At 59.6% G+C, this 27,630-nt stretch overlaps 1 protein-coding gene across 3 annotated transcripts in view; it reads left to right on the plus strand.

Moving 5' to 3' along the window:
* Positions 1-27,630, plus strand: part of PLCZ1 (phospholipase C zeta 1) — a 162,195-nt gene that overhangs the window by 77,710 nt on the left and 56,855 nt on the right. For all 3 annotated transcript variants that reach the window (XM_073650570.1, XM_073650572.1, XM_073650571.1), the window contains exons 4-5: positions 20,333-20,485; positions 23,188-23,388. In XM_073650570.1, the coding sequence (XP_073506671.1) occupies positions 20,333-20,485; positions 23,188-23,388 (354 nt within the window). The remainder of the gene's footprint in view (positions 1-20,332; positions 20,486-23,187; positions 23,389-27,630) is intronic.

Raw genomic sequence — 27,630 nt, forward strand, 5'->3', positions numbered from 1 at the left:
GGGTCAGGACAGATGTGCGCTCCATGGTGGGGTCAGGACAGATGTGCGCTCCATGGTGGGGTCAGGACAGATGTGGGCTCCATGGTGGGGTCAGGACAGATGTGCGCTCCATGGTGAGGTCCGGACAGATGTGCGCTCCATTGTGGGGTCAGGACAGATGTGCGCTCCATGGTGGGGTCAGGACAGATGTGCGCTCCATGGTGGGGTCAGGACAGATGTGCGCTCCATGGTGGGGTCAGGACAGATGTGCGCGCCATGGTGGGGTCAGGACAGATGTGTGCGCCATGGTGGGGTCAGGACAGATGTGTGCGCCATGGTGGGGTCAGGACAGATGTGTGCGCCATGGTGGGGTCAGGACAGATGTGTGCTCCATGGTGGGGTCAGGACAGATGTGCGCTCCATGGTGGGGTCAGGACAGATGTGCGCTCCATGGTGGGGTCAGGACAGATCTGTGCGCCATGGTGGGATCAGGACAGATCTGTGCGCCATGGTGGGGTCAGGACAGGTGCGCGCGCCATGGTGGGGTCAGGACAGGTGCGCGCTCCATGGTGGGGCCAGGACAGATGCGCGCTCCATGGTGGGGCCAGGACAGATGCGCGCTCCATGGTGGGGTCAGGACAGATGCGCGCTCCATGGTGGGGTCAGGACAGATGCACGCTCCATGGTGGGGTCAGGAAAGATGCGCGCTCCATGGTGGGGTCAGGACAGATGCGCGCTCCATGGTGAGGTCAGGACAGATGCGCGCTCCATGGTGAGGTCAGGACAGATGTGCGCTCCATGGTGGGGTCAGGACAGATGTGCGCTCCATGGTGGGGTCAGGACAGATGTGCGCTCCATGGTGGGGTCAGGACAGATGTGCGCTCCATGGTGGGGTCAGGACAGATGTGCGCGCCATGGTGGGGTCAGGACTGATGTGCGCTCCATGGTGAGGTCAGGACAGATGTGTTCTCCATGGTGGGGTCAGGACAGATGTGTTCTCCATGGTGGGGTCAGGACAGATGTGTGCTCCATGGTGGGGTCAGGACAGATGCGCGCTCCATGGTGAGGTCAGGACAGATGCGCGCTCCATGGTGGGGTCAGGAGAGAAGCGTGCTCCATGGTGGGGTCAGGACAGATGCGCTCTCCATGGTGGGGTCAGGACAGATGTGTGCTCCATGGTGGGGTCAGGACAGATGTGCGCGTCATGGTGGGGTCAGGACAGATGTGCGCGTCATGGTGGGGTCAGGACAGATGTGCGCTCCATGGTGGGGTCAGGACAGATGTGTGCGTCAAGGTGAGGTCAGGACAGATGTGTGCTCCATGGTGGGGTCAGGACAGATGTGGGCTCCATGGTGGGGTCAGGACAGATGTGGGCTCCATGGTGGGGTCAGGACAGATGTGTGCGTCATGGTGGGGTCAGGACAGATGTGGGCTCCATGGTGGGGTCAGGACAGATGTGTGCGTCATGGTGGGGTCAGGACAGATGTGCGCGCCATGGTGGGGTCAGGACAGATGTGCGCTCCATGGTGGGGTCAGGACAGATGTGCGCTCCATGGTGGTGTCAGGACAGATGTGTGCTCCATGGTGGGGTCAGGACACATGTGTGCTCCATGGTGGGGTCAGGACAGATGTGTGATCCATGGTGGGGTCAGGACACATGTGTGCTCCATGGTGGGGTCAGGACACATGTGTGCTCCATGGTGGGGTCAGGACAGATGTGTGCTCCATGGTGGGGTCAGGACAGATGTGTGCTCCATGGTGGGGTCAGGACAGATGTGTGATCCATGGTGGGGTCAGGACAGATGTGTGCTCCATGGTGGGGTCAGGACAGATGTGTGCTCCATGGTGGGGTCAGGACAGATGTGCGCGTCATGGTGGGGTCAGGACAGATGTGTGCTCCATGGTGGGGTCAGGACAGATGTGCGCTCCATGGTGGGGTCAGGACAGATGTTCGCTCCATGGTGGGGTCAGGACAGATGTGCGCTCCATGGTGGGTTCAGGAGAGATGTGCGCGTTGTGGTGGGGTCAGGACAGATGCGCGCTCCATGGTGGGGTCAGGACAGATGCGCGCTCCATGGTGAGGTCAGGACAGATGCGCGCTCCATGGTGAGGTCAGGACAGATGCGCGCTTCATGGTGGGGTCAGGACAGATGTGTGCTCCTTGGTGGGGTCAGGACAGATGTGTGCGCCATGGTGGGGTCAGGACAGATGTGTGCTCCATGGTGAGGTCAGGACAGATGTGCTCGCCATGGTGGGGTCAGGACAGATGTGCGCGCCATGGTGGGGTCAGGACAGATGTGCGCGCCATGGTGGAGTCAGGACAGATGTGCGCCCCATGGTGGGGTCAGGACAGATGTGCGCCCCATGGTGGGGTCAGGACAGATGTGCGCCCCATGGTGGGGTCAGGATAGATGTGCGCCCCATGGTGGGGTCAGGATAGATGTGCGCTCCATGGTGGGGTCAGGACAGATGTGCGCTCCATGGTGGGGTCAGGACAGATGCGCGCTCCATGGCGGGGTCAGGACAGATGCGCGCTCTATGGCGGGGTCAGGACAGATGCGTGCTCCATGGCGAGGTCAGGACAGATGCGCGCTCCATGGCGAGGTCAGGACAGATGCGCGCTCCATGGCGGGGTCAGGACAGATGTGTGCGCCATGGTGGGGTCAGGACAGATGTATGCGTCATGGTGGGGTCAGGACAGATGTGCGCTCCATGGTGGGGTCAGGACAGATGTGCGCTCCATGGTGAGGTCAGGACAGATGTGTGCTCCATGGTGGGGTCAGGACAGATGTGTGCTCCATGGTGGGGTCAGGACAGATGTGTGCTCCATGGTGGGGCCAGGACAGATGCGCGCTCCATGGTGGGGCCAGGACAGATGCGCGCTCCATGGTGGGGCCAGGACAGATGCGCGCTCCATGGTGGGGTCAGGACAGATGCACGCTCCATGGTGGGGTCAGGACAGATGCGCGCTCCATGGTGGGGTCAGGACAGATGTGCGCTCCATGGTGAGGTCAGGACAGATGTGCGCTCCATGGTGAGGTCAGGACAGATGTGCGCTCCATGGTGGGGTCAGGACAGATGTGCGCTCCATGGTGGGGTCAAGACAGATGTGCGCTCCATGGTGGGGTCAGGACAGATGTGCGCGCCATGGTGGGGTCAGGACAGATGTGCGCTCCATGGTGGGGTCAGGACAGATGTGCGCTCCATGGTGAGGTCAGGACAGATGTGTTCTCCATGGTGGGGTCAGGACAGATGTGTTCTCCATGGTGGGGTCAGGACAGATGTGTTCTCCATGGTGGGGTCAGGACAGATGTGTGCTCCATGGTGGGGTCAGGACAGATGCGCGCTCCATGGTGAGGTCAGGACAGATGCGCGCTCCATGGTGGGGTCAGGACAGATGCGTGCTCCATGGTGGGGTCAGGACAGATGCGCTCTCCATGGTGGGGTCAGGACAGATGTGTGCTTCATGGTGGGGTCAGGACAGATGTGAGCGTCATGGTGGGGTCAGGACAGATGTGCGCGTCATGGTGGGGTCAGGACAGATGTGCGCTCCATGGTGGGGTCAGGACAGATGTGTGCGTCAAGGTGAGGTCAGGACAGATGTGTGCTCCATGGTGGGGTCAGGACAGATGTTTTCTCCACTGTGGGGTCAGGACAGATGTGCGCTCCATGGTGGGGTCAGGACAGATGTGCGCTCCATGGTGGGGTCAGGACAGATGTGCGCTCCAAGGTGGGGTCAGGACAGATGTGCGCTCCATGGTTGGGTCAGGACAGATGTACGCTCCATGGTGGGGTCAGGACAGATGTGTGCTCCATGGTGGGGTCAGGACAGATGTTTTCTCCACTGTGGGGTCAGGACAGATGCGTGCTCCATGGTGGGGTCAGGACAGATGCGCGCTCCATGGTGGGGTCCGGACAGATGTACGCTCCATGGTGGGGTCAGGACAGATGTGCGCCCCATGGTGGGGTCAGGACAGATGTGCGCCCCATGGTGGGGTCAGGATAGATGTGCGCGTCATGGTGGGGTCAGGATAGATGTGCGCTCCATGGTGGGGTCAGGACAGATGTGCGCTCCATGGTGGGGTCAGGACAGATGCGCGCTCCATGGCGGGGTCAGGACAGATGCGCGCTCTATGGCGGGGTCAGGACAGATGCGTGCTCCATGGCGAGGTCAGGACAGATGCGCGCTCCATGGTGGGGTCAGGACAGATGCGCGCTCCATGGTGAGGTCAGGACAGATGCGCGCTCCATGGTGAGGTCAGGACAGATGCGCGCTTCATGGTGGGGTCAGGACAGATGTGCGCTCCATGGTGGGGTCAGGACAGATGTGCGCGTCATGGTGGAGTCAGGACAGATGTGCGCTCCATGGTGGGGTCAGGACAGATGTGCGCTCCATGGTGAGGTCAGGACAGATGTGCGCGCCATGGTGGGGTCAGGACAGATGTGCGCTCCATGGTGAGGTCAGGACAGATGTGCGCGCCATGGTGGGGTCAGGACAGATGTGCTCGCCATGGTGGGGTCAGGACAGATGTGCGCGCCATGGTGGGGTCAGGACAGATGTGCGCACCATGGTGGGGTCAGGACAGATGTGCGCGCCATGGTGGGGTCAGGACAGATGTGCGCTCCATGGTGGGGTCAGGACAGATGTGCGCTCCATGGTGAGGTCAGGACAGATGTGCGCGCCATGGTGGGGTCAGGACAGATGTGCTCGCCATGGTGGGGTCAGGACAGATGTGCGCGCCATGGTGGGGTCAGGACAGATGTGCGCACCATGGTGGGGTCAGGACAGATGTGCGCGCCATGGTGGGGTCAGGACAGATGTGCGCCCCATGGTGGGGTCAGGACAGATGTGCGCCCCATGGTGGGGTCAGGATAGATGTGCGCGTCATGGTGGGGTCAGGATAGATGTGCGCTCCATGGTGGGGTCAGGACAGATGTGCGCTCCATGGTGGGGTCAGGACAGATGTGCGCTCCATGGTGGGGTCAGGACAGATGTGCGCTCCATGGTGGGGTCAGGACAGATGTGCGCGCCATGGTGGGGTCAGGACAGATGTGCGCGCCATGGTGGGGTGAGGACAGATGTGCGCTCCATGCTGGGGTCAGGACAGATGCGCGCTCCATGGTGGGGTCAGGACAGATGTGCTCTCCATGGTGGGGTCAGGAGATATGCGCTCTCCATGGTGGGGTCAGGACAGATGTGTGCTCCATGGTGGGGTCAGGACAGATGTGTGCTCCATGGTGGGGTCAGGACAGATGTGTGCTCCATGGTGGGGTCAGGACAGATGTGTGTTCCATGGTGGGGTCAGGACAGATGTGAGCTCCATGGTGGGGTCAGGACAGATGTGAGCTCCATGGTGGGGTCAGGACAGATGTGCGCTCCATGGTGGGGTTAGGACAGATGTGCGCTCCATGGTGGGGTCAGGACAGATGTGTGCTCCATGGTGGGGTCAGGACAGATGTGTGCTCCATGGTGGGGTCAGGACAGATGTGTGCTCCATGGTGGGGTCAGGACAGATGTGCGCTCCATGGTGAGGTCAGGACAGATGTGCGCTCCATGGTGGGGTCAGGACAGATGTGCGCTCCATGGTGGGGTCAGGACAGATGTGCGCTCCATGGTGGGGTCAGGACAGATGTGCGCTCCATGGTGGGGTCAGGACTGATGTGCGCTCCATGGTGGGGTCAGGACAGATGTGCGCTCCATGGTGGGGTCAGGACAGATGTGCGCTCCATGGTGGGGTCAGGACAGATGTGCGCGCCATGGTGGGGTCAGGACAGATGTGCGCACCATGGTGGGGTCAGGACAGATGTGCGCTCCATGGTGGGGTCAGGACTGATGTGCGCTCCATGGTGGGGTCAGGACAGATGTGCGCTCCATGGTGGGGTCAGGACAGATGTGCGCTCCATGGTGGGGTCAGGACAGATGTGCGCTCCATGGTGGGGTCAGGACAGATGTGCGCGCCATGGTGGGGTCAGGACAGATGTACGCGCCATGGTGGGGTCAGGACAGATGTGCGCTCCATGCTGGGGTCAGGACAGATGCGCGCTCCATGGTGGGGTCAGGACAGATGCGCTCTCCATGGTGGGGTCAGGAGATATGCGCTCTCCATGGTGGGGTCAGGACAGATGCGTGCTCCATGGTGGGGTCAGGACAGATGCGCGCTCCATGGTGGGGTCAGGACAGATGCGCTCTCCATGGTGGGGTCAGTACAGATGCGCGCTCCATGGTGGGGTCAGGACAGATGCCCTCTCCATGGTGGGGTCAGTACAGATGTGCGCTCCATGGTGGGGTCAGGACAGATGTGTGCTCCATGGTGAGGTCAGGACAGATGCGCTCTCCATGGTGGGGTCAGTACAGATGTGCGCTCCATGGTGGGGTCAGGACAGATGTGTGCTCCATGGTGAGGTCAGGACAGATGCGTGCTCCATGGTAGGGTCAGGACAGATGTGTGCTCCATCGTGGGGTTAGGACAGATGTGTGCTCCATGGTGAGGTCACGACAGATGTGTGCTCCATGGTGGGGTCAGGACAGATGTGTGCTCCATGGTGGGGTCAGGACAGATGTGTGCTCCATGGTGGGGTCAGGACAGATGTGCCCTCCATGGTGGGGTCAGGACAGATGTGCGCTCCATGTTGGGGTCAGGACAGATGTGTGTTCCATGGTGGGGTCAGAACAGATGTGTGCGTCATGGTGGGGTCAGGACAGATGTGCGCTCCATGGTGGGGTCAGGACAGATGGACACTCCATGATGGGGTCAGGACAGATGTGTGCTCCATGGTGGGGTCAGGACAGATGTTTTCTCCACTGTGGGGTCAGGACAGATGCGTGCTCCATGGTGGGGTCAGAACAGATGCGCGCTCCATGGTGGGGTCCGGACAGATGTACGCTCCATGGTGGGGTCAGGACAGATGTGTGCTCCATGGTGAGGTCAGGACAGATGTGTGCGCCATGGTGGGGTCAGGACAGATGTTTTCTCCACTGTGGGGTCAGGACAGATGTTTTCTCCACTGTGGGGTCAGGACAGATGTGTGCTCCATGGTGGGGTCAGGACAGATGCGCGCTCCATGGTGGGGTCAGGACAGATGCGCGCTCCATGGTGAGGTCAGGACAGATGCGTGCTCCATGGTGAGGTCAGGACAGATGTGTGCTCCATGGTGGGGTCAGGACAGATGTGTGCTCCATGGTGAGGTCAGGACAGATGTGTGTGCCATGGTGGGGTCAGGACAGATGTTTTCTCCACTGTGGGGTCAGGACAGATGCGTGCTCCATGGTGGGGTCAGGACAGATGCGCGCTCCATGGTGGGGTCCGGACAGATGTACGCTCCATGGTGGGGTCAGGACAGATGTGTGCTCCATGGTGAGGTCAGGACAGATGTGTGCTCCATGGTGGGGTCAGGACAGATGTTTTCTCCACTGTGGGGTCAGGACAGATGCGTGCTCCATGGTGGGGTCAGGACAGATGCGCGCTCCATGGTGGGGTCAGGACAGATGCGTGCTCCATGGTGGGGTCAGGACAGATGCGCGCTCCATGGGGAGGTCAGGACAGATGCGTGCTCCATGGTGAGGTCAGGACAGATGTGTGCTCCATGGTGGGGTCAGGACAGATGTGTGCTCCATGGTGGGATCAGGACAGATGTGCGCTCCATGGTGAGGTCAGGACAGATGTGTGCGCCATTGTGGGGTCAGGACAGATGTGTGCGTCATGGTGGGGTCAGGACAGATGTGTGCGCCATGGTGGGGTCAGGACAGATGCGTGCGCCATGGTGGGGTCAGTACAGATGCGTGCTCCATGTTGGGATCAGGACAGATGCGTGCTCCATGTTGGGATCAGGACAGATGCGTGCTCCATGGTGGGGTCAGGACAGATGCGTGCTCCATGGTGGGGTCAGGACAGATGCGTGCGCCATGGTGGGGTCAGGACAGATGCGTGCTCCATGGTGGGGTCAGGACAGATGTGTGCTCCATGGTGGGGTCAGGACAGATGCGTGCGCCATGGTGGGGTCAGGACAGATGCGTGCTCCATGGTGGGGTCAGGACAGATGTGTGCTCCATGGTGGGGTCAGGACAGATGCGGGCTCCATGGTGGGGTCAGTACAGATGCGGGCTCCATGGTGGGGTAAGAACAGATGTGTGCTCCATGGTGGGGTAAGAACAGATGTGTACTCCATGGTGGGGTCAGGACAGATGTGTGCTCCATGGTGGGGTCAGGACAGATGTGTGCTCCATGGTGGGGTCAGGACAGATGTGAGCTCCATGGTGGGGTCAGGACAGATGTGAGCTCCATGGTGGGGTCAGGACAGATGTGAGCTCCATGGTGGGGTTAGGACAGATGTGTGCTGCATGGTGGGGTCAGGACAGATGTGTGCTCCATGGTGAGGTCAGGACAGATGTGTGCTCCATGGTGGGGTCAGGACAGATGTGTGCTCCATGGTGGGGTCAGGACAGATGAGTGCTCCATGGTGGGGTCAGGACAGATGTGCGCTCCATGGTGGGGTCAGGACAGATGTGCGCTCCATGGTGGGGTCAGGACAGATGTGCGCTCCATGGTGGGGTCAGGACAGATGTGCGCTCCATGGTGGGGTCAGGACAGATGTGCGCTCCATGGTGGGGTCAGGACAGATGTGCGCTCCATGGTGGGGTCAGGACTGATGTGCGCTCCATGGTGGGGTCAGGACAGATGTGCGCTCCATGGTGGGGTCAGGACAGATGTGCGCTCCATGGTGGGGTCAGGACAGATGTGCGCACCATGGTGGGGTCAGGACAGATGTGCGCTCCATGGTGGGGTCAGGACAGATGTGCGCGCCATGGTGGGGTCAGGACAGATGTGCGCGCCATGGTGGGGTCAGGACAGATGTGCGCGCCATGGTGGGGTCAGGACAGATGTGCGCTCCATGGTGGGGTCAGGACTGATGTGCCCTCCATGGTGGGGTCAGGACTGATGTGCGCTCCATGGTAGGGTCAGGACAGATGTGCGCTCCATGGTGGGGTCAGGACAGATGTGCGCTCCATGGTGGGGTCAGGACAGATGTGCGCTCCATGGTGGGGTCAGGACAGATGTGCGCTCCATGGTGGGGTCAGGACAGATGTGCGCTCCATGGTGGGGTCAGGACAGATGTGCGCTCCATGGTGGGGTCAGGTCAGATGTGCGCGCCATGGTGGGGTCAGGACAGATGTGCGCGCCATGGTGGGGTCAGGACAGATGCGCGCTCCATGCTGGGGTCAGGACAGATGCGCGCTCCATGGTGGGGTCAGGACAGATGCGCGCTCCATGGTGGGGTCAGGACAGATGCGCGCTCCATGGTGGGGTCAGGACAGATGCGTGCTCCATGGTAAGGTCAGGACAGATGCGTGCTCCATGGTAGGGTCAGGACAGATGTGTGCTCCATGGTGAGGTCACGACAGATGTGTGCTCCATGGTGGGGTCAGGACAGATGTGTGCTCCATGTTGAGGTCAGGACAGATGTGTGCTCCATGGTGGGGTCAGGACAGATGTGAGCTCCATGGTGGGGTCAGGACAGATGTGTGCTCCATGGTGAGGTCACGACAGATGTGTGCTCCATGGTGGGGTCAGGACAGATGTGTGCTCCATGTTGAGGTCAGGACAGATGTGTGCTCCATGGTGGGGTCAGGACAGATGTGAGCTCCATGGTGGGGTCAGGACAGATGTGTCCTCCATGGTGGGGTCAGGACAGATGTGTGCGTCATGGTGGGGTCAGGACAGATGTGTGCTCCATGGTCGGGACAGATGTGTGCTCCATGGTCGGGACAGATGTGTGCTCCATGTTGAGGTCGGGACAGATGTGTGCGCCATGGTGGGGTCGGGACAGATGTGTGCTCCATGGTGGGGTCGGGACAGATGTGTGCTCCATGGTGGGGTCAGGACAGATGTGTGCTCTATGGTGGGGTCAAGACAGATGTGTGCTCCATGGTGGGGTCAGGACAGATGTGTGCTCCATGGTGAGGTCAGGACAGATGCGGGCTCCATGGTGGGGTCAGGACAGATGTGTGCTCCATGGTGGGGTCAGGACAGATGTGTGCGTCATGGTGGGGTCAGGACAGATGTGTGCTCCATGGTGGGGTCAGGACAGATGTGTGCGCCATGGTGGGGTCACGACAGATGTGTGCGCCATGGTGGGGTCAGGACAGATGTGTGCACCATGGTGGGGTCAGGACAGATGTGTGCGCCATGGTGGGGTCAGGACAGATGTGTGCGCCATGGTGAGGTCAGGACAGATGCGTGCTCCATGGTGGGGTCAGGACAGATGCGTGCGCCATGGTGGGGTCAGGACAGATGTGTGCGCCATGGTGGGGTCAGGACAGATGTGTGCTCCATGGTGGGGTCAGGACAGATGCGTGCTCCATGGTGGGGTCAGGACAGATGCGTGCGCCATGGTGGGGTCAGGACAGATGTGTGCGCCATGGTGGGGTCAGGACAGATGTGTGCGCCATGGTGGGGTCAGGACAGATGCGCGCTCCATGGTGGGGTCAGGACAGATGCGTGCGCCATGGTGGGGTCAGGACAGATGTGTGCTCCATGGTGGGGTCAGGACAGATGCGGGCTCCATGGTGGGGTCAGTACAGATGTGTGCTCCATGTTGGGATCAGGACTGATGTGTGCTCCATGGTGGGGTAAGAACAGATGTGTGCTCCATGGTGGGATTAGGACAGATGTGTGCTCCATGGTGGGGTCAGGACAGATGTGTGCTCCATGGTGGGGTCAGGACAGATGTGTGTTCCATGGTGGGGTCAGGACAGATGTGAGCTCCATGGTGGGGTCAGGACAGATGTGCGCTCCATGGTGGGGTCAGGACAGATGTTCGCTCCATGGTGGGGTCAGGACAGATGTGTGCTCCATGGTGGGGTCAGGACAGATGTGTGCTCCATGGTGGGGTCAGGACAGATGTGTGCTCCATGGTGGGGTCAGGACAGATGTGCGCTCCATGGTGAGGTCAGGACAGATGTGCGCTCCATGGTGGGGTCAGGACAGATGTGCGCTCCATGGTGGGGTCAGGACAGATGTGCGCTCCATGGAGGGGTCAGGACTGATGTGCGCTCCATGGTGGGGTCAGGACAGATGTGCGCTCCATGGTGGGGTCAGGACAGATGTGCGCGCCATGGTGGGGTCAGGACAGATGTGCGCGCCATGGTGGGGTCATGACAGATGTGCGCGCCATGGTGGGATCAGGACAGATGTGCGCGCCATGGTGGGGTCAGGACAGATGTGCGCTCCATGCTGGGGTCAGGACAGATGCGCGCTCCATGGTGGGGTCAGGACAGATGCGCTCTCCATGGTGGGGTCAGGAGAGATGCGCTCTCCATGGTGGGGTCAGGACAGATGCGTGCTCCATGGTGGGGTCAGGACAGATGCGCGCTCCATGGTGGGGTCAGGACAGATGCGCTCTCCATGGTGGGGTCAGGACAGATGCGCGCTCCATGGTGGGGTCAGGACAGATGCGCCCTCCATGGTGGGGTCAGGACAGATGCGCGCTCCATGGTGAGGTCAGGACAGATGCGTGCTCCATGGTAGGGTCAGGACAGATGTGTGCTCCATCGTGGGGTTAGGACAGATGTGTGCTCCATGGTGAGGTCACGACAGATGTGTGCTCCATGGTGGGGTCAGGACAGATGTGTGCTCCATGGTGGGGTCAGGACAGATGTGTGCTCCATGTTGAGGTCAGGACAGATGTGTGCTCCATGTTGAGGTCAGGACAGATGTGAGCTCCATGGTGGGGTCAGGACAGATGTGCGCTCCATGGTGGGGTCAGGACAGATGTGCGCTCCATGGTGGGGTCAGGACAGATGTGTGCTCCATGGTGGGGTCAGGACAGATGTGTGCATCATGGTGGGGTCAGGACAGATGTGTGCTCCATGGTGGGGTCAGGACAGATGTGTGCTCCATGTTGAGGTCAGGACAGATGTGTGCTCCATGTTGAGGTCAGGACAGATGTGAGCTCCATGGTGGGGTCAGGACAGATGTGTGCTCCATGGTCGGGACAGATGTGTGCTCCATGGTGAGGTCGGGACAGATGTGTGCGCCATGGTGGGGTCGGGACAGATGTGTGCTCCATGGTGGGGTCAGGACAGATGTGTGCTCCATGGTGGGGTCGGGACAGATGTGTGCTCTATGGTGGGGTCAAGACAGATGTGTGCTCCATGGTGGGCTCAGGACAGATGTGTGCTCCATGGTGGGGTCAGGACAGATGCGTGCTCCATGGTGAGGTCAGGACAGATGCGGGCTCCATGGTGGGGTCAGGACAGATGTGTGCGTCATGGTGGGGTCAGGACAGATGTGTGCTCCATGGTGGGGTCAGGACAGATGTGTGCGTCATAGTGGGGTCAGGACAGATGTGTGCTCCATGGTGGGGTCAGGACAGATGTGTGCTCCATGGTGGGGTCAGGACAGATGTGTGCTCCATGGTGGGGTCAGGACAGATGTGCGGTCCATGGTGAGGTCAAGACAGATGTGTGCTCCATGGTGGGCTCAGGACAGATGTGTGCTCCATGGTGGGGTCAGGACAGATGCGTGCTCCATGGTGAGGTCAGGACAGATGCGGGCTCCATGGTGGGGTCAGGACAGATGTGTGCGTCATGGTGGGGTCAGGACAGATGTGTGCTCCATGGTGGGGTCAGGACAGATGTGTGCGTCATAGTGGGGTCAGGACAGATGTGTGCTCCATGGTGGGGTCAGGACAGATGTGTGCTCCATGGTGGGGTCAGGACAGATGTGTGCTCCATGGTGGGGTCAGGACAGATGTGCGGTCCATGGTGAGGTCAGGACAGATGTGTGCTCCATGGTGGAGTCAGGACAGATGTGTGCTCCATGGTGGGGTCAGGACAGATGTGCGCGTCATGGTTGGGTCAGGACAGATGTGCGCTCCATGGTGGGGTCAGGACAGATGTGCGCTCCATGTTGAGGTCAGGACAGATGTCCGCTCCATGGTGGGGTCAGGACAGATGTGCGCTCCATGGTGGGGTCAGGACAGATGTGCGCTCCATGGTGGGGTCAGGACAGATGTGCGCTCCATGGTGGGGTCAGGACAGATGTGCGCTCCATGGTGGGGTCAGGACAGATGTGCGCGCCATGCTGGGGTCAGGACAGATGTGTGCTCCATGCTGGGGTCAGGACAGATGCGCGCTCCATGGTGGGGTCAGGACAGATGCGCTCTCCATGGTGGGGTCAGGAGAGATGCGCGCTCCATGGTGGGGTCAGGACAGATGCGCGCTCCATGGTGGGGTCAGGACAGATGTGTGCTCCATGGTGGGGTCAGGACAGATGTGTACTCCATGGTGGGGTCAGGACAGATGTGTGCATCATGGTGGGGTCAGGACAGATGCGTACTCCATGGTGGGGTCAGGACAGATGCGCGCTCCATGGTGGGGTCAGGACAGATGCGTGCTCCATGGTGAGGTCAGGACAGATGCGTGCTCCATGGTGGGGTCAGGACAGATGTGTTCTCCATGGTGGGGTCAGGACAGATGTGCGCTCCATGGTGGGGTCAGGACAGATGTGCGCGTCATGGTGGGGTCAGGACAGATGTGTGCTCCATGGTGGGGTCAGGACAGATGTGTGCTCCATGGTGGGGTCAGGACAGATGTGCGCTCCATGGTGGGGTCAGGACAGATGTGTGCTCCATGGTGAGGTCAGGACAGATGTGTGCTCCATGGTGAGGTCAGGACAGATGTGTGCTCCATGGTGAGGTCAGGACAGATGTGTGCTCCATGGTGAGGTCAGGACAGATGTGTGCGCCATGGTGGGGTCAGGACAGATGTGTGCTCCATGGTGGGGTCAGGACAGATGTGCGCTCCATGGTGGGGTCAGGACAGATGCGGGCTCCATGGTGGGGTCAGGACAGATGTGTGCTCCATGGTGAGGTCAGGACAGAAGCGTGCTCCATGGTGGGGTCAGGACAGATGTGTGCTCCATGGTGAGGTCATGACAGATGTGTGCTCCATGATGGGGTCAGGATAGATTTGTGCTCCATGGTGGGGTCAGGACAGATGTGTGCTCCATGTTGAGGTCAGGACAGATGTGAGCTCCATGGTGGGGTCAGGACAGATGTGCGCTCCATGGTGGGGTCAGGACAGATGTGCGCTCCATGGTGGGGTCAGGACAGATGTGTGCTCCATGGTGGGGTCAGGACAGATGTGTGCATCATGGTGGGGTCAGGACAGATGCGTACTCCATGGTGGGGTCAGGACAGATGCGCGCTCCATGGTGGGGTCAGGACAGATGCGTGCTCCATGGTGAGGTCAGGACAGATGCGTGCTCCATGGTGGGGTCAGGACAGATGTGTTCTCCATGGTGGGGTCAGGACAGATGTGTGCTCCATGGTGGGGTCAGGACAGATGTGCGCGTCATGGTGGGGTCAGGACAGATGTGCGCTCCATGGTGGGGTCAGGACAGATGTGTGCTCCATGGTGGGGTCAGGACAGATGTGTGCGCCATGGTGGGGTCAGGACAGATGTGTGCTCCATGGTGGGGTCAGGACAGATGTGTGCTCCATGGTGGGGTCAGGACAGATGTGTGCTCCATGGTGAGGTCGGGACAGATGTGTGCTCCATGGTCGGGACAGATGTGTGCTCCATGGTCGGGACAGATGTGTGCGCAATGGTGGGGTCGGGACAGATGTGTGCTCCATGGTGGGGTCGGGACAGATGTGTGCTCCATGGTGGGGTCAGGACAGATGTGTGCTCCATGGTGGGGTCAGGACAGATGTGTGCTCCATGGTGAGGTCAGGACAGATGCGGGCTCCATGGTGGGGTCAGGACAGATGTGTGCGTCATGGTGGGGTCAGGACAGATGTGTGCTCCCTGGTGGGGTCAGGACAGATGTGTGCGTCATTGTGGGGTCAGGACAGATGTGTGCTCCATGGTGGGGTCAGGACAGATGTGTGCTCCATGGTGGGGTCAGGACAGATGTGTGCTCCATGGTGGGGTCAGGACAGATGTGTGCTCCATGGTGGGGTCAGGACAGATGTTTTCTCCAATGTGTGATCAGGACAGATGTGTGCTCCATGGTGGGGTCAGGACAGATGTGTGCTCCATGGTGGGATCAGGACAGATGTGTGCTCCATGGTGGGGTCAGGACAGATGTGTGCTCCATGGTGGGGTCAGGACAGATGTGTGCTCCATGGTGGGGTCAGGACAGATGTGTGCGCCATGGTGGGGTAAGGACAGATGTGTGCTCCACGGTGGGGTCAGGACAGATGTGTGCTCCACGGTGGGGTCAGGACAGATGTGTGCTCCACGGTGGGGTCAGGACAGATGTGTGCTCCATGGTGGGGTGAGGACAGATGTTTTCTCCAATGTGGGGTCAGGACAGATGTGTGCTCCATGGTGGATCAGGACAGATGTGTGCTCCATGGTGGGGTCAGGACAGATGTGTGCTCCATGGTGGGGTCAGGACAGATGTGTGCTCCATGGTGGGGTCAGGACAGATGTGTGCGCCATGGTGGGGTCAGGACAGATGTTTTCTCCACGGTGGGGTCAGGACAGATGTGTGCTCCACGGTGGGGTCAGGACAGATGTGTGCTCCACGGTGGGGTCAGGACAGATGTGTGCTCCATGGTGGGGTCAGGACAGATGTGTTCTCCATGGTGGGGTCAGGACAGATGTGCGCGCCATGGTGGGGTCAGGACAGATGCGTGCTCCATGGTGAGGTCAGGACAGATGCGTGCTCGATGGTGGGGTCAGGACAGATGTGGGCTCCATGGTGGGGTCAGGACAGATGTGTGCTCCATCGTGGGGTCAGGACAGATGTGTGCTCCATGGTGAGGTCACGACAGATGTGTGCTCCATGGTGGGGTCACGACAGATGTGTGCTCCATGGTGGGGTCAGGACAGATGTGTGCTCCATGGTGGGGTCAGGACAGATGTGTGCTCCATGTTGAGGTCAGTACAGATGTGCGCTCCATGGTGGGGTCAGGACAGATGTGCGCTCCATGGTGGGGTCAGGACAGATGTGTGCGCCATGGTGGGGTCAGGACAGATGTGTGCGTCATGGTGGGGTCAGGACAGATGTGTGCTCCATGGTGGGGTCAAGACAGATGTGTGCATCATGGTGGGGTCAGGACAGATGTGTGCTCCATGGTGGGGTCAGGACAGATGCGTACTCCATGGTGGGGTCAGGACAGATGTGTGCTCCATGGTGGGGTCAGGACAGATGCGTGCTCCATGGTGAGGTCAGGACAGATGCGTGCTCCATGGTGGGGTCAGGACAGATGTGTTCTCCATGGTGGGGTCAGGACAGATGTGTGCTCCATGGTGGGGTCAGGACAGATGTGTGCTCCATGGTGAGGTCAGGACAGATGTGTGCGCTCCATGGTGGGGTCAGGACAGATGTGTTCTCCATGGTGAGGTCAGGACAGATGTGTGCTCCATGGTGAGGTCAGGACAGATGTGTGCTCCATGGTGAGGTCAGGACAGATGTGTTCTCCATGGTGGGGTCAGGACAGATGTGTTCTCCATGGTGAGGTCAGGACAGATGTGTGCGCTCCATGGTGGGGTCAGGACAGATGTGTGCTCCATGGTGGGGTCAGGACAGATGTGCGCTCCATGGTGGGGTCAGGACAGATGTGCGCGTCATGGTGGGGTCAGGACAGATGTTCGCTCCATGGTGGGGTCAGGACAGATGTGCGCTCCATGGTGGGGTCAGGACAGATGTGCGCTCCATGGTGGGGTCAGGACAGATGTGCGCTCCATGATGGGGTCAGAACAGATGTGTGCTCCATGGTGAGGTCAGGACAGATGTGTGCTCCATGGTGAGGTCAGGACAGATGTGTGCGCCATGGTGGGGTCAGGACAGATGTGTGCTCCATGGTGGGGTCAGGACAGATGTGTGCTCCATGGTGAGGTCGGGACAGATGTGTGCGCCATGGTGGGGTCAGGACAGATGTGTGCTCCATGGTGGGGTCAGGACATATGTGTGCTCCATGGTGAGGTCGGGACAGATGTGTGCTCCATGGTGGGGTCAGGACAGATGTGTGCGCCATGGTCGGGACAGATGTGTGCTCCATGGTGAGGTCGGGACAGATGTGTGCGCCATGGTGGGGTCGGGACACATGTGTGCTCCATGGTCGGGACAGATGTGTGCGCCATGGTGGGGTCGGGACACATGTGTGCTCCATGGTGGGTCAGGACAGATGTGTGCTCCATGGTGGGGTCATGGTGGGGTCAGGACAGATGTGTGCTCCATGGTGAGGTCAGGACAGATGTGTGCTCCATGGTGGGGTCAGGACAGATGTGTGCTCCATGGTGGGTTCGGGACAGATGTGTGCTCCATGGTGGGGCCGGGACAGATGTGTGCTCTATGGTGGGGTCAAGACAGATGTGTGCTCCATGGTGGGCTCAGGACAGATGTGTGCTCCATGGTGGGGTCAGGACAGATGTGTGCTCCATGGTGAGGTCAGGACAGATGCGGGCTCCATGGTGGGGTCAGGACAGATGTGTGCGTCATGGTGGGGTCAGGACAGATGTGTGCTCCATGGTGAGGTCAGGACAGATGTGTGCGTCATGGTGGGGTCAGGACAGATGTGCGCTCCATGATGGGGTCAGGACAGATGTGCGCTCCATGATGGGGTCAGGACAGATGTGCGCTCCATGGTGGGGTCAGGACAGATGTGCGCTCCATGGTGGGGTCAGGACAGATGCGCGCTCCATGGTGGGGTCAGGACAGATGCGCGCTCCATGGTGGGGTCAGGACAGATGTGCGCTCCATCGTGGGCTCAGGACAGATGTGCGCTCCATGGTGGGCTCAGGACAGATGTGCGCTCCATAGTGGGGTCAGGACAGATGTGCGCGCCATGGTGGGCTCAGGACAGATGTGCGCTCCATGGTGGGCTCAGGACAGATGTGCGCTCCATGGTGGGCTCAGGACAGATGTGTGCTCCATGGTGGGCTCAGGACAGATGTGTGCTCCATGGTGGGGTCAGGACAGATGTGTGCTCCATGGTGGGGTCAGGACAGATATGTGCGCAATGGTGGGGTCAAGACAGATGTGCGCTCCATGGTGGGGTCAGGAGAGATGTGCGCTCCATGGTGGGGTCAGGACAGATGTGTGCTCCATGGTGGGGTCAGGACAGATGTGTGCTCCATGGTGGGGTCAAGACAGATGTGTGCTCCATGGAGGGGTCAGGACAGATGCGTGCTCCATGGTGGGGTCAGGACAGATGCGTGCTCCATGGTGGGGTCAGGACAGATGCGTGCTCCATGGTGGGGTCAGGACAGATGCGTGCTCCATGGTGAGGTCAGGACAGATGCGTGCTCTATGGTGGGGTCAGGACAGATGTGTGCTCCATGGTGAGGTCAGGACAGACGTGTGCGCTATGGTGGGGTCAGGACAGATGTGTGCTCCATGGTGGGGTCAGGACATATGTGTGCTCCATGGTGGGGTCAGGACATATGTGTGCTCCATGGTGGGGTCAGGACAGATGTGTGCGCTATGGTGGGGTCAGGACAGATGTGTGCTCTATGGTGGGGTCAGAACAGATGTGCGCTCCATGGTGGGGTCAGGACAGATGTGCGCTCCATGGTGAGGTCAGGACAGATGTGCGCTCCATGGTGGGGTCAGGACAAATGTGTGCTCCATGGTGAGGTCAGGACAGATGTGCGCTCCATGGTGGGGTCAGGACAGATGTGCGCTCCATGGTGGGGTCAGGACAGATGTGCGCTCCATGGTGAGGTCAGGACAAATGTGTGCTCCATGGTGAGGTCAGGACAGATGTGCGCTCCATGGTGGGGTCAGGACAGATGTGCGCTCCATGGTGGGGTCAGGACAGATGTGTGCTCCATGGTGAGGTCAGGACAGATGTGTGCTCCATGGTGAGGTCAGGACAGATGTGCGCTCCATGGTGGGGTCAGGACAGATGTGCGCTCCATGGTGGGGTCAGGACAGATGTGCGCTCCATGGTGAGGTCAGGACAAATGTGTGCTCCATGGTGAGGTCAGGACAGATGTGCGCTCCATGGTGGGGTCAGGACAGATGTGCGCTCCATGGTGGGGTCAGGACAGATGTGTGCTCCATGGTGAGGTCAGGACAGATGTGTGCTCCATGGTGAGGTCAGGACAGATGTGCGCTCCATGGTGGGGTCAGGACAGATGTGCGCTCCATGGTGGGGTCAGGACAGATGTGCGCTCCATGGTGGGGTCAGGACAGATGTGCGCTCCATGGTGGGGTCAGGACAGATGCGCGCTCCATGGTGGGGTCAGGACAGATGTGTGCTCCATGGTGAGGTCAGGACAAATGTGTGCTCCATTGTGAGGTCAGGACAGATGTGCGCTCCATGGTGGGGTCAGGACAGATGTGCGCTCCATGGTGGGGTCAGGACAGATGTGCGCTCCATGGTGAGGTCAGGACAGATGTGTGCTCCATGGTGAGGTCAGGACAGATGTGTGCACCATGGTGAGGTCAGGACAGATGTGCGCTCCATGGTGGGGTCAGGACAGATGTGTGCTCCATGGTGGGGTCAGGACAGATGTGCGCTCCATGGTGGGGTCAGGACAGATGTGCGCTCCAATGTGGGGTCAGGACAGATGTGTGCGCTATGGTGGGGTCAGGACAGATGTGTGCGTCATGGTGGGGTCAGGACAGATGTGCGCTCCATGGTGAGGTCAGGACAGATGTGCGCTCCATGGTGGGGTCAGGACAGATGTGTGCTCCATGGTGGGGTCAGGACAGATGTGCGCTCCATGGTGGGGTCAGGACAGATGTGCGCTCCAATGTGGGGTCAGGACAGATGTGCGCTCCATGGTGGGGTCAGGACAGATGTGTGCGCTCCATGGTGGGGTCAGGACAGATGTGTGCTCCATGGTGGGGTCAGGACAGATGTGAGCTCCATGGTGGGGTCAGGACAGATGTGCGCTCCATGGTGGGGTCAGGACAGATGCGCTCTCCATGGTGGGGTCAGGACAGATGTGCGCTCCATGGTGGGGTCAGGACAGATGTGTGCTCCATGGTGGGGTCAGGACAGATGCGTGCTCCATGGTGGGGTCAGGACAGATGTGTGCTCCATGGTGGGGTCAGGACAGATGTGAGCTCCATGGTGGGGTCAGGACAGATGTGCGCTCCATGGTGGGGTCAGGACAGATGTGAGCTCCATGGTGGGGTCAGGACAGATGTGTGCTCCATGGTGGGGTCAGGACAGTGGGAACAGACGCTCTTCCAGCCCCTTTCCAGTGATCACTGCCGATTCCATTGATCCATGGGCTCAATCCCGTATACAGCTGTTATGTCCCGACCTTTCCTTTTAATACCCCAATATAGTGCTCATGCAGTGCCGCCATATAGTAGGGTGGGTGATGCTCCCTGAGTGACCGCATGGACCGCTCATCCCTTTCTTTCCTATTCTTTCCCTCCAGGCCTCCGCGTATCCACTCATCCTGTCCCTGGAGAATCACTGCTCCCCCCGGCTGCAGGAGGTGATGGCCCAACACCTGAAGACCATCCTGGGCGAGAAGCTGCTCTCCATGACCCTCGGCAATGCATTCTCCAGAGTCCTGCCTTCCCCTGAGGTGAGAGGCGAGAAATGAGCGAGGAGAGGAGAGGTGAGAGGTGAGAGATGAGCGAGGAGATGAGAGGAGAGGTGAGAGAGGAGATGAGATAGGTGAGAGATGAGCGAGGAGAGGAGAGGTGAGAGATGAGCGAGGGGAGGAGAGGTGAGAGGTGAGAGAGGAGATGAGAGGAGAGGTGAGAGAGGAGATGAGATAGGTGAGAGATGAGCGAGGAGAGGAGAGGTGAGAGATGAGCGAGGGGAGGAGAGGGGAGGGATTAGCGAGGGGAGGAGAGGTGAGAGATGAGCGAGGAGAGGAGAGGTGAGAGGTGAGAGAGGAGATGAGAGGAGAGGTGAGAGAGGAGATGAGATAGGTGAGAGATGAGCGAGGAGAGGAGAGGTGAGAGATGAGCGAGGGGAGGAGAGGGGAGGGATTAGCGAGGGGAGGAGAGGTGAGAGATGAGCGAGGGGAGGAGAGGTGAGAGATGAGCGAGGGGAGGACAGGTGAGAGATGAGCGAGGGAAGGAGAGGTGAAAGATGAGCGAGGGGAGGAGAGGTGAGAGATGAGCGAGGAGAGGTGAGAGAGGAGATGAGAGGAGAGATGAGCGAGGAGAGGCGATAGATGAACAAGCACAGGAGAGGTGAGAGATGAGCGAGGAGATGAGAGGAGAGGTGAGAGAGGAGATGAGATAGGTGAGAGATGAGCGAGGAGAGGAGAGGTGAGAGATGAGCGAGGGGAGGAGAGGTGAGAGGTGAGAGAGGAGATGAGAGGAGAGGTGAGAGAGGAGATGAGATAGGTGAGAGATGAGCGAGGAGAGGAGAGGTGAGAGATGAGCGAGGGGAGGAGAGGGGAGGGATTAGCGAGGGGAGGAGAGGTGAGAGATGAGCGAGGAGAGGAGAGGTGAGAGGTGAGAGAGGAGATGAGAGGAGAGGTGAGAGAGGAGATGAGATAGGTGAGAGATGAGCGAGGAGAGGAGAGGTGAGAGATGAGCGAGGGGAGGAGAGGGGAGGGATTAGCGAGGGGAGGAGAGGTGAGAGATGAGCGAGGGGAGGAGAGGTGAGAGATGAGCGAGGGGAGGACAGGTGAGAGATGAGCGAGGGAAGGAGAGGTGAAAGATGAGCGAGGGGAGGAGAGGTGAGAGATGAGCGAGGAGAGGTGAGAGAGGAGATGAGAGGAGAGATGAGCGAGGAGAGGCGATAGATGAACAAGCACAGGAGAGGTGAGAGATGAGCGAGGAGATGAGAGGCGAGGGGAGGAGAGGGGAGAGATTAGATAAGGGAGGAGAGGTGAGAGATGAGCAAGGGGAGGAGAGGTGTGAGAGATGAGCGAGGAGATGAGCGAGGAGAGGTGAGAGATGAGTGAGGAGAGGTGAGAGATAAGCGAGGAGAGAGATGAGCGAGGGGAGGAGAGGAGAGAAATGAGCGAGGAGAGGAGAGGTGAGAGATGAGCGAGGAGAGGAGAGGTAAGAGATGAGCGAGGAGATGAGAGGGGAGGAGAGGTGTGAGAGATGAGCGAGGAGAGGTGAGAGATGAGTGAGGAGAGGTGAGAGATAAGCGAGGAGAGAGATGAGCGAGGGGAGGAGAGGAGAGAAATGAGCGAGGAGAGGAGAGGTGAGAGATGAGCGAGGAGAGGAGAGGTAAGAGATGAGCGAGGAGATGAGAGGGGAGGAGAGGTGTGAGAGATGAGCGAGGAGAGGTGAGAGATGAGTGAGGAGAGGTGAGAGATAAGCGAGGAGAGAGATGAGCGAGGGGAGGAGAGGAGAGAAATGAGCGAGGAGAGGAGAGGTGAGAGATGAGCAAGCAGAGGAGAGGTGAGAGATGAGCAAGGGGAGGAGAGGTGTGAGAGATGAGCGAGGAGATGAGCGAGGAGAGGTGAGAGATGAGTGAGGAGAGGTGAGAGATAAGCGAGGAGAGAGAAATGAGCGAGGAGAGGAGAGGAGAGAAATGAGCGAGGAGAGGAGAGGTGAGAGATGAGCAAGCAGAGGAGAGGTGAGAGATGAGCGAGGAGATGAGAGGAGAGGTGAGAGGTGAGCGAGGAGAGGAGAGGGGAGAGATTAGATAAGGGAGGAGAGGTGAGAGATGAGCGAGGGGAGGAGAGGTGTGAGAGATGAGCGAGGAGAGGTGAGAGATAAGTGAGGAGAGGAGCGGTGAGAGATGAGCGAGGAGAGGAGAGGTGAGAGATGAGCGAGGGAAGGAGAGGAGAGAAATGAGCGAGGAGAAGTGAGAGATGAGCGAGGGTATGAGAGGAGAGGTGAGCAAGGAGAGGAGAGATGAGAGGTGAGCGAGAGGAGAGGTGAGAGATGAGCAAGCAGAGGAGAGGTGAGGAGAGGTGAGAGATGAGAGAGGAGAGGAGAGTAGAGGTGAGAGATGAGCGAGGAGAGGTAAGAGGTGAGCAAGGGGAGGAGAGAAGAGGGGAGAGATAAGATGAGCGAGGAGGGGAGAGGTGAGAGATGAGCAAGGGGAGGAGAGGAGAGTTGAGAGGTTGAGAGAGGAAAGGAGAGGTGAGAGATGAACTAGGGGGAGAGAGGAGAGGTGAGTGTTGAGCGAGGGGAGGAGAGGAGATGTCAGCAGAGGCCATTGGTCACCAGGGATCCCGGCCCCATCATGTGTGTTACATCCTCGGGTATACATACAGTATAATGGGGGGTGTATATGATGCCGGGTGTCTTACACCCCATAGTAATCTCTGTCCTACATCCTGATTCAAGCTGTCTCTAATTACAGGCCCTGAAAGGTAAAATCCTAATAAAAGACAAGAAGGTGGGGCTTCTGAAGGACACAATCCTGAAGCCCTTCTCCAGCGCCAACGGCCGGGTGGCAGAGTATAAGGAGCAGAGCGAAGATGATGGAAAAGAGGAATCAAAGAAGATGAGATTCTTCGCAAAACTGCTGCAACGACGAAGCCCGGCGTCCAAAACCCAACAGGTGACCCCAGGAGCTTAAATCTGGCCCATGTGCTCCTAACCCTTTCCACTCCTCTCCCTCTTCCCCCATTCTGCTTCTAGTCATCGGTCCCTGCTCTTCGCCCTGTGCTTCCCTCTGCTCCTCGCCCTGTGCTCCCCAGCGCTCCTCGCCCTGTGCTCCCCTCCGCTCCTCGCCCTGTGCTCCCCTCCGCTCCTCGCCCTGTGCTCCCCTCCGCTCCTTGCCCTGTGCTTCCCTCCGCACTTCGCCCTGTGCTTCACTACTCTCCTAGCCCTGTGCGTCCCTCCGCTCCTAGCTCTGTGCTCCCCTCCACTCATCGCCCTGTGTTCTTCTCTGCTTTTCGCCCTATGCTTCCCTCCGCTTCTCGCCCTGTGCTTCCCTCCGCTCCTCACCCTGTGCTCACAACCACTCCTCGCCCTGCGCTTCCCTCCGCTCCTCACCCTGCGCTTCCCTCCGCTCCTCGCCCTGTGCTCACCTCCACTCCTCTCCCTGTGCTCCCCTCCACTCCTCGCCCTGTGCTCCCCTCCACTCCTCGCCCTGTGCTCCCCTCCACTCCTCACCCTTGGCTCCCCTCCGCTCCTCGTCCTTGGCTCCCCTCCGCTCCTCATCCTGTGCTCCTCTCCAATCCTTGCCCTGTGCTCTCCTCTGTTCCTTGCCCTGTGCTTCCCTCTGCTTCTCGACCTTTGCTCCCCTCCGCTCTTCACCCTGTACTTCCATCCTCTCCTTGCTCTGTGCTTCCCTCCACTCCTCGCCTTTGGCTCCCCTCCACTCCTTGCCTTTGGCTCCCCTCCTCTCCTCGTCCTGTGTTCCCCTCCTCTCCTCGACCTGTGCTTCCCTCCGCTTCTCACCCTCTACTTCCCCCTGCTCCTCACCCTAAGCTTCCCCCTGCTCTTCGCCCTGTGCTCCCCTCCACTCCTCGCTCTGTGCTTCCCTCTGCTCCTTGCCCTGTGCTTCCCTCTGCTCCTTGCCCTGTGCTTCCCTCCGCTCCTCATCCTGTGTTTCCATCCACTCCTCACCCTGTGCTCACCTCTGCTCACCTCTGCTCCTCGTCCTGTGCTCACCTCTGCTTCTCACCCTGTGCTCACCTCTGCTCCTCGCCCTTGGCTCCCCTTCGCTCCTCGCCCTGTGCTCCCCTACACTTTTTGTCCAGTGCTTCCCTCCGCTCCTCTCCCTGTGCACTCCTCGCTCTGTGCTCCCCTTCACTTCTTGTCCTGTGCTTTCCTCCGCTCCTCGACCTGTGCTCCCCTCTGCTCCACACCCCGTGCTTCCATTCTCTCCTCGCTCTGTGCTTCCCTCCATTCCTCGCCCTTGGCTCCCCTTCGCTCCTTGTCCTGTGCTCCCCTCTGCTCCTCGCCCTGTGCTCTCCTCCTCTCCTCAACCTGTGCTTCCCTCCGCTTCTCACCCTGTGTTTCCCCCTGCTCCTTGCCCTGTGCTCCCCTCCACTCCTCACCCTGTGCTTCGCTCTGCTCCCTGCCCTGTGCTCACCTATGCTACTTGCCCTTGGCTCCTCTTCACTCCTCGCCCTATGCTCCCCTCCACTTCTCGTCCTGTGCTCCCCTCCGCTCCTCACCCTGTGCTCTCCTCACCCACTGCTTCCCTCCGCTTCTCGCGCTGTGCTTCCCTCTGCTCCTTGCCCTGTACTTCCCTCCTCTCCTCGCCCTGTGCTCCCCTCCACACCCTGTGCTCCCCTCCTCTCCTAGCCCTGTTCTTCCCTCCTCTCCTAGCCCTGTGCTTCCCTCCACTCCTCACCCTGCTCTCCTCCTCTCCTCGACCAGTGCTTTCCTCTGCTACTCGCCCTTAACTCCCCTCCACTCCTTGCCCTGTGCTCCCCTCCACTCCTTGCCCTGTGCTCCCCTCCACTCCTTGCCCTTGGCTCCCCTTTTCTCCTTGCCCTTGGCTCCCCTCCACTCCTTGCCCTGTGCTCCCCTTTTCTCCTCGCCCTTGGCTCCCCTCCTCTCCTCGCCCTGTGCTTTCGTCCTCTCCTCGCCCTGTGCTTTCGTCCTCTCCTCGCCCTGTGCTCCCCTCCTCTCCTCGCCCTGTGCTCCCCTCCTCTCCTCGCCCTGTGCTCCCCTCCTCTCCTCGCCCAGTGCTTCCGTCCTCTCCTCGCCCAGTGCTTCCGTCCTCTCCTCGCCCTGTGCTCCCCTCCTCTCCTCGCCCAGTGGTCCCCTCCTCTCCTCGCCCTGTGCTCCCCTCCTCTCCTCGCCCTGTGCTCCCCTCCTCTCCTTGCCCTGTGCTCCCCTCCTCTCCTCGCCCAGTGCCCCCCCTCTCCTCACCCAGTGCTCCCCTCCTCTCCTCGCCCAGTGCTCCCCTCCTCTCCTCGCCCAGTGCTCCCCTCCTCTCCTCGCCCTGTGCTCCCCTCCTCTCCTCGCCCAGTGCTCCCCTCCTCTCCTCGCCCTGTGCTCCCCTCCTCTCCTCGCCCTGTGCTCCCCTCCTCTCCTCGCCCTGTGCTCCCCTCCTCTCCTCGCCCTGTCCTCCCCTCCTCTCCTCGCCCTGTGCTCCCCTCCTCTCCTCGCCCTGTGCTCCCCTCCTCTCCTTGCCCTTTGCTCCCCTCCTATCCTTGCTCTGTGCTCATTTTCTCAGCTCGCCCTGTGCTTCCCTCCTCACCCTGTGCTTTCCTCTGCTCCTCGCCCTGTGCCTCCCTCTGCTCCTCGCCCTGTGCTTTCCTCCGCTCCTCGCCCTGTGCCTCCCTCCGCTCCTCGCCCTGTGCCTCCCTCCGCTCCTCGCCCTGTGCCTCCCTCCGCTCCTCGCCCTGTGCCTCCCTCCGCTCCTCGCCCTGTGCCTCCCTCCGCTCCTCACCCTGTGCCTCCCTCTGCTCCTCACCCTGTGCCCCCTTCTACTCCTCACCCTGTGCTCCTCGTGCTCTGGCCCTCAGGTCTTTGCGATCTGCTCTACAACCTTTGCTCTCCTATGCTCCTTGTCTACTGCCTACTAACCCCCTCTAACCCTTCTTCTGTGCGACCTCTGCTACCCCCCTCTGTTCCTCGCTCTCTGCCCACTTCTGATCCTCAGCATCTGCTTTGCCCTCTGCTTCTCGTCCACTACATCTCCTCTGCTCCTCATCCTGTACCTCTACTTCTCGTCCACTATACCTTCTCTACTCCTCATCCTGTACCTCTCCTTCTTCTCCACTGCACCTTCTCTGCTCCTCATCCTGTGCCTCTGCTTCTCGCCCACTACACCTTCTCTGCTCCTCATTCTGTACCTCCGCTTCTCGTCCACTACACCTTCTCTGCTCCTCATCCAGTACCTCTGCTTCTTGTCCACTACACCTTCTCTGCTCCTCATCCTGTACCTCTCCTTCTTGTCCACTACACCTTCTCTGCTCCTCATCCTGTACCTCTGCTTCTCGTCCACTACACCTTCTCTGCTCCTCATTCTGTACCTCTGCTTCTCGTCCACTGCACCTTCTCTGCTCCTTATCCTGTACCTCTGCTTCTCATCCACTACACCTTCTCTGCTCCTCATTCTGTACCTCTGCTTCTCGTCCACTGCACCTTCTCTGCTCCTCATCCTGTACCTCTCCTTCTTGTCATCCACTGCACCTTCTCTGCTCCTTATCCTGTACCTCTGCTTCTCGTCCACTACACCTTCTCTGCTCCTCATTCTGTACCTCTGCTTCTCGTCCACTGCACCTTCTCTGCTCCTCATCCTGTACCTCTCCTTCTTGTCATCCACTGCACCTTCTCTGCTCCTTATCCTGTACCTCTGCTTCTCGTCCACTACACCTTCTCTGCTCCTCATTCTGTACCTCTGCTTCTCATCCACTGCACCTTCTCTGCTCCTTATCCTGTACCTCTGCTTCTCGTCCACTGCACCTTCTCTGCTCCTCATTCTGTAGCTCTGCTTCTTCTCGCCCACTGCACCTTCTCTGCTCCTCGTCCTGTACCTCTGCTTCTTCTCGCCCACTACACCTTCTCTGCTCCTCATTCTGTACCTCTGCTTCTTCTCGTCCACTGCACCTTCTCTGCTCCTCATCCTGTACCTCTGCTTCTTCTCGCCCACTGCACCTTCTCTGCTCCTCATCCTGTACCTCTGCTTCTTCTCGCCCACTACACCTTCTCTGCTCCTCATTCTGTACCTCTGCTTCTTCTCGTCCACTGCACCTTCTCTGCTCCTCATTCTGTACCTCTGCTTCTTCTCGTCCACTGCACCTTCTCTGCTCCTTATCCTGTATCTCTGCTTCTCGCACCTGCTCCCCTCCACCTTTCCTGTACCCCTCTGCTCCTGTCTCTTCGTTCTCAGGAT

The sequence above is a fragment of the Phyllobates terribilis genome, unplaced genomic scaffold, assembly GCF_046119375.1.
Source record: "Phyllobates terribilis strain yellow unplaced genomic scaffold, ASM4611937v1 Scaffold_10__3_contigs__length_209671492, whole genome shotgun sequence".
Classification (NCBI taxonomy): domain Eukaryota; kingdom Metazoa; phylum Chordata; class Amphibia; order Anura; family Dendrobatidae; genus Phyllobates; species Phyllobates terribilis.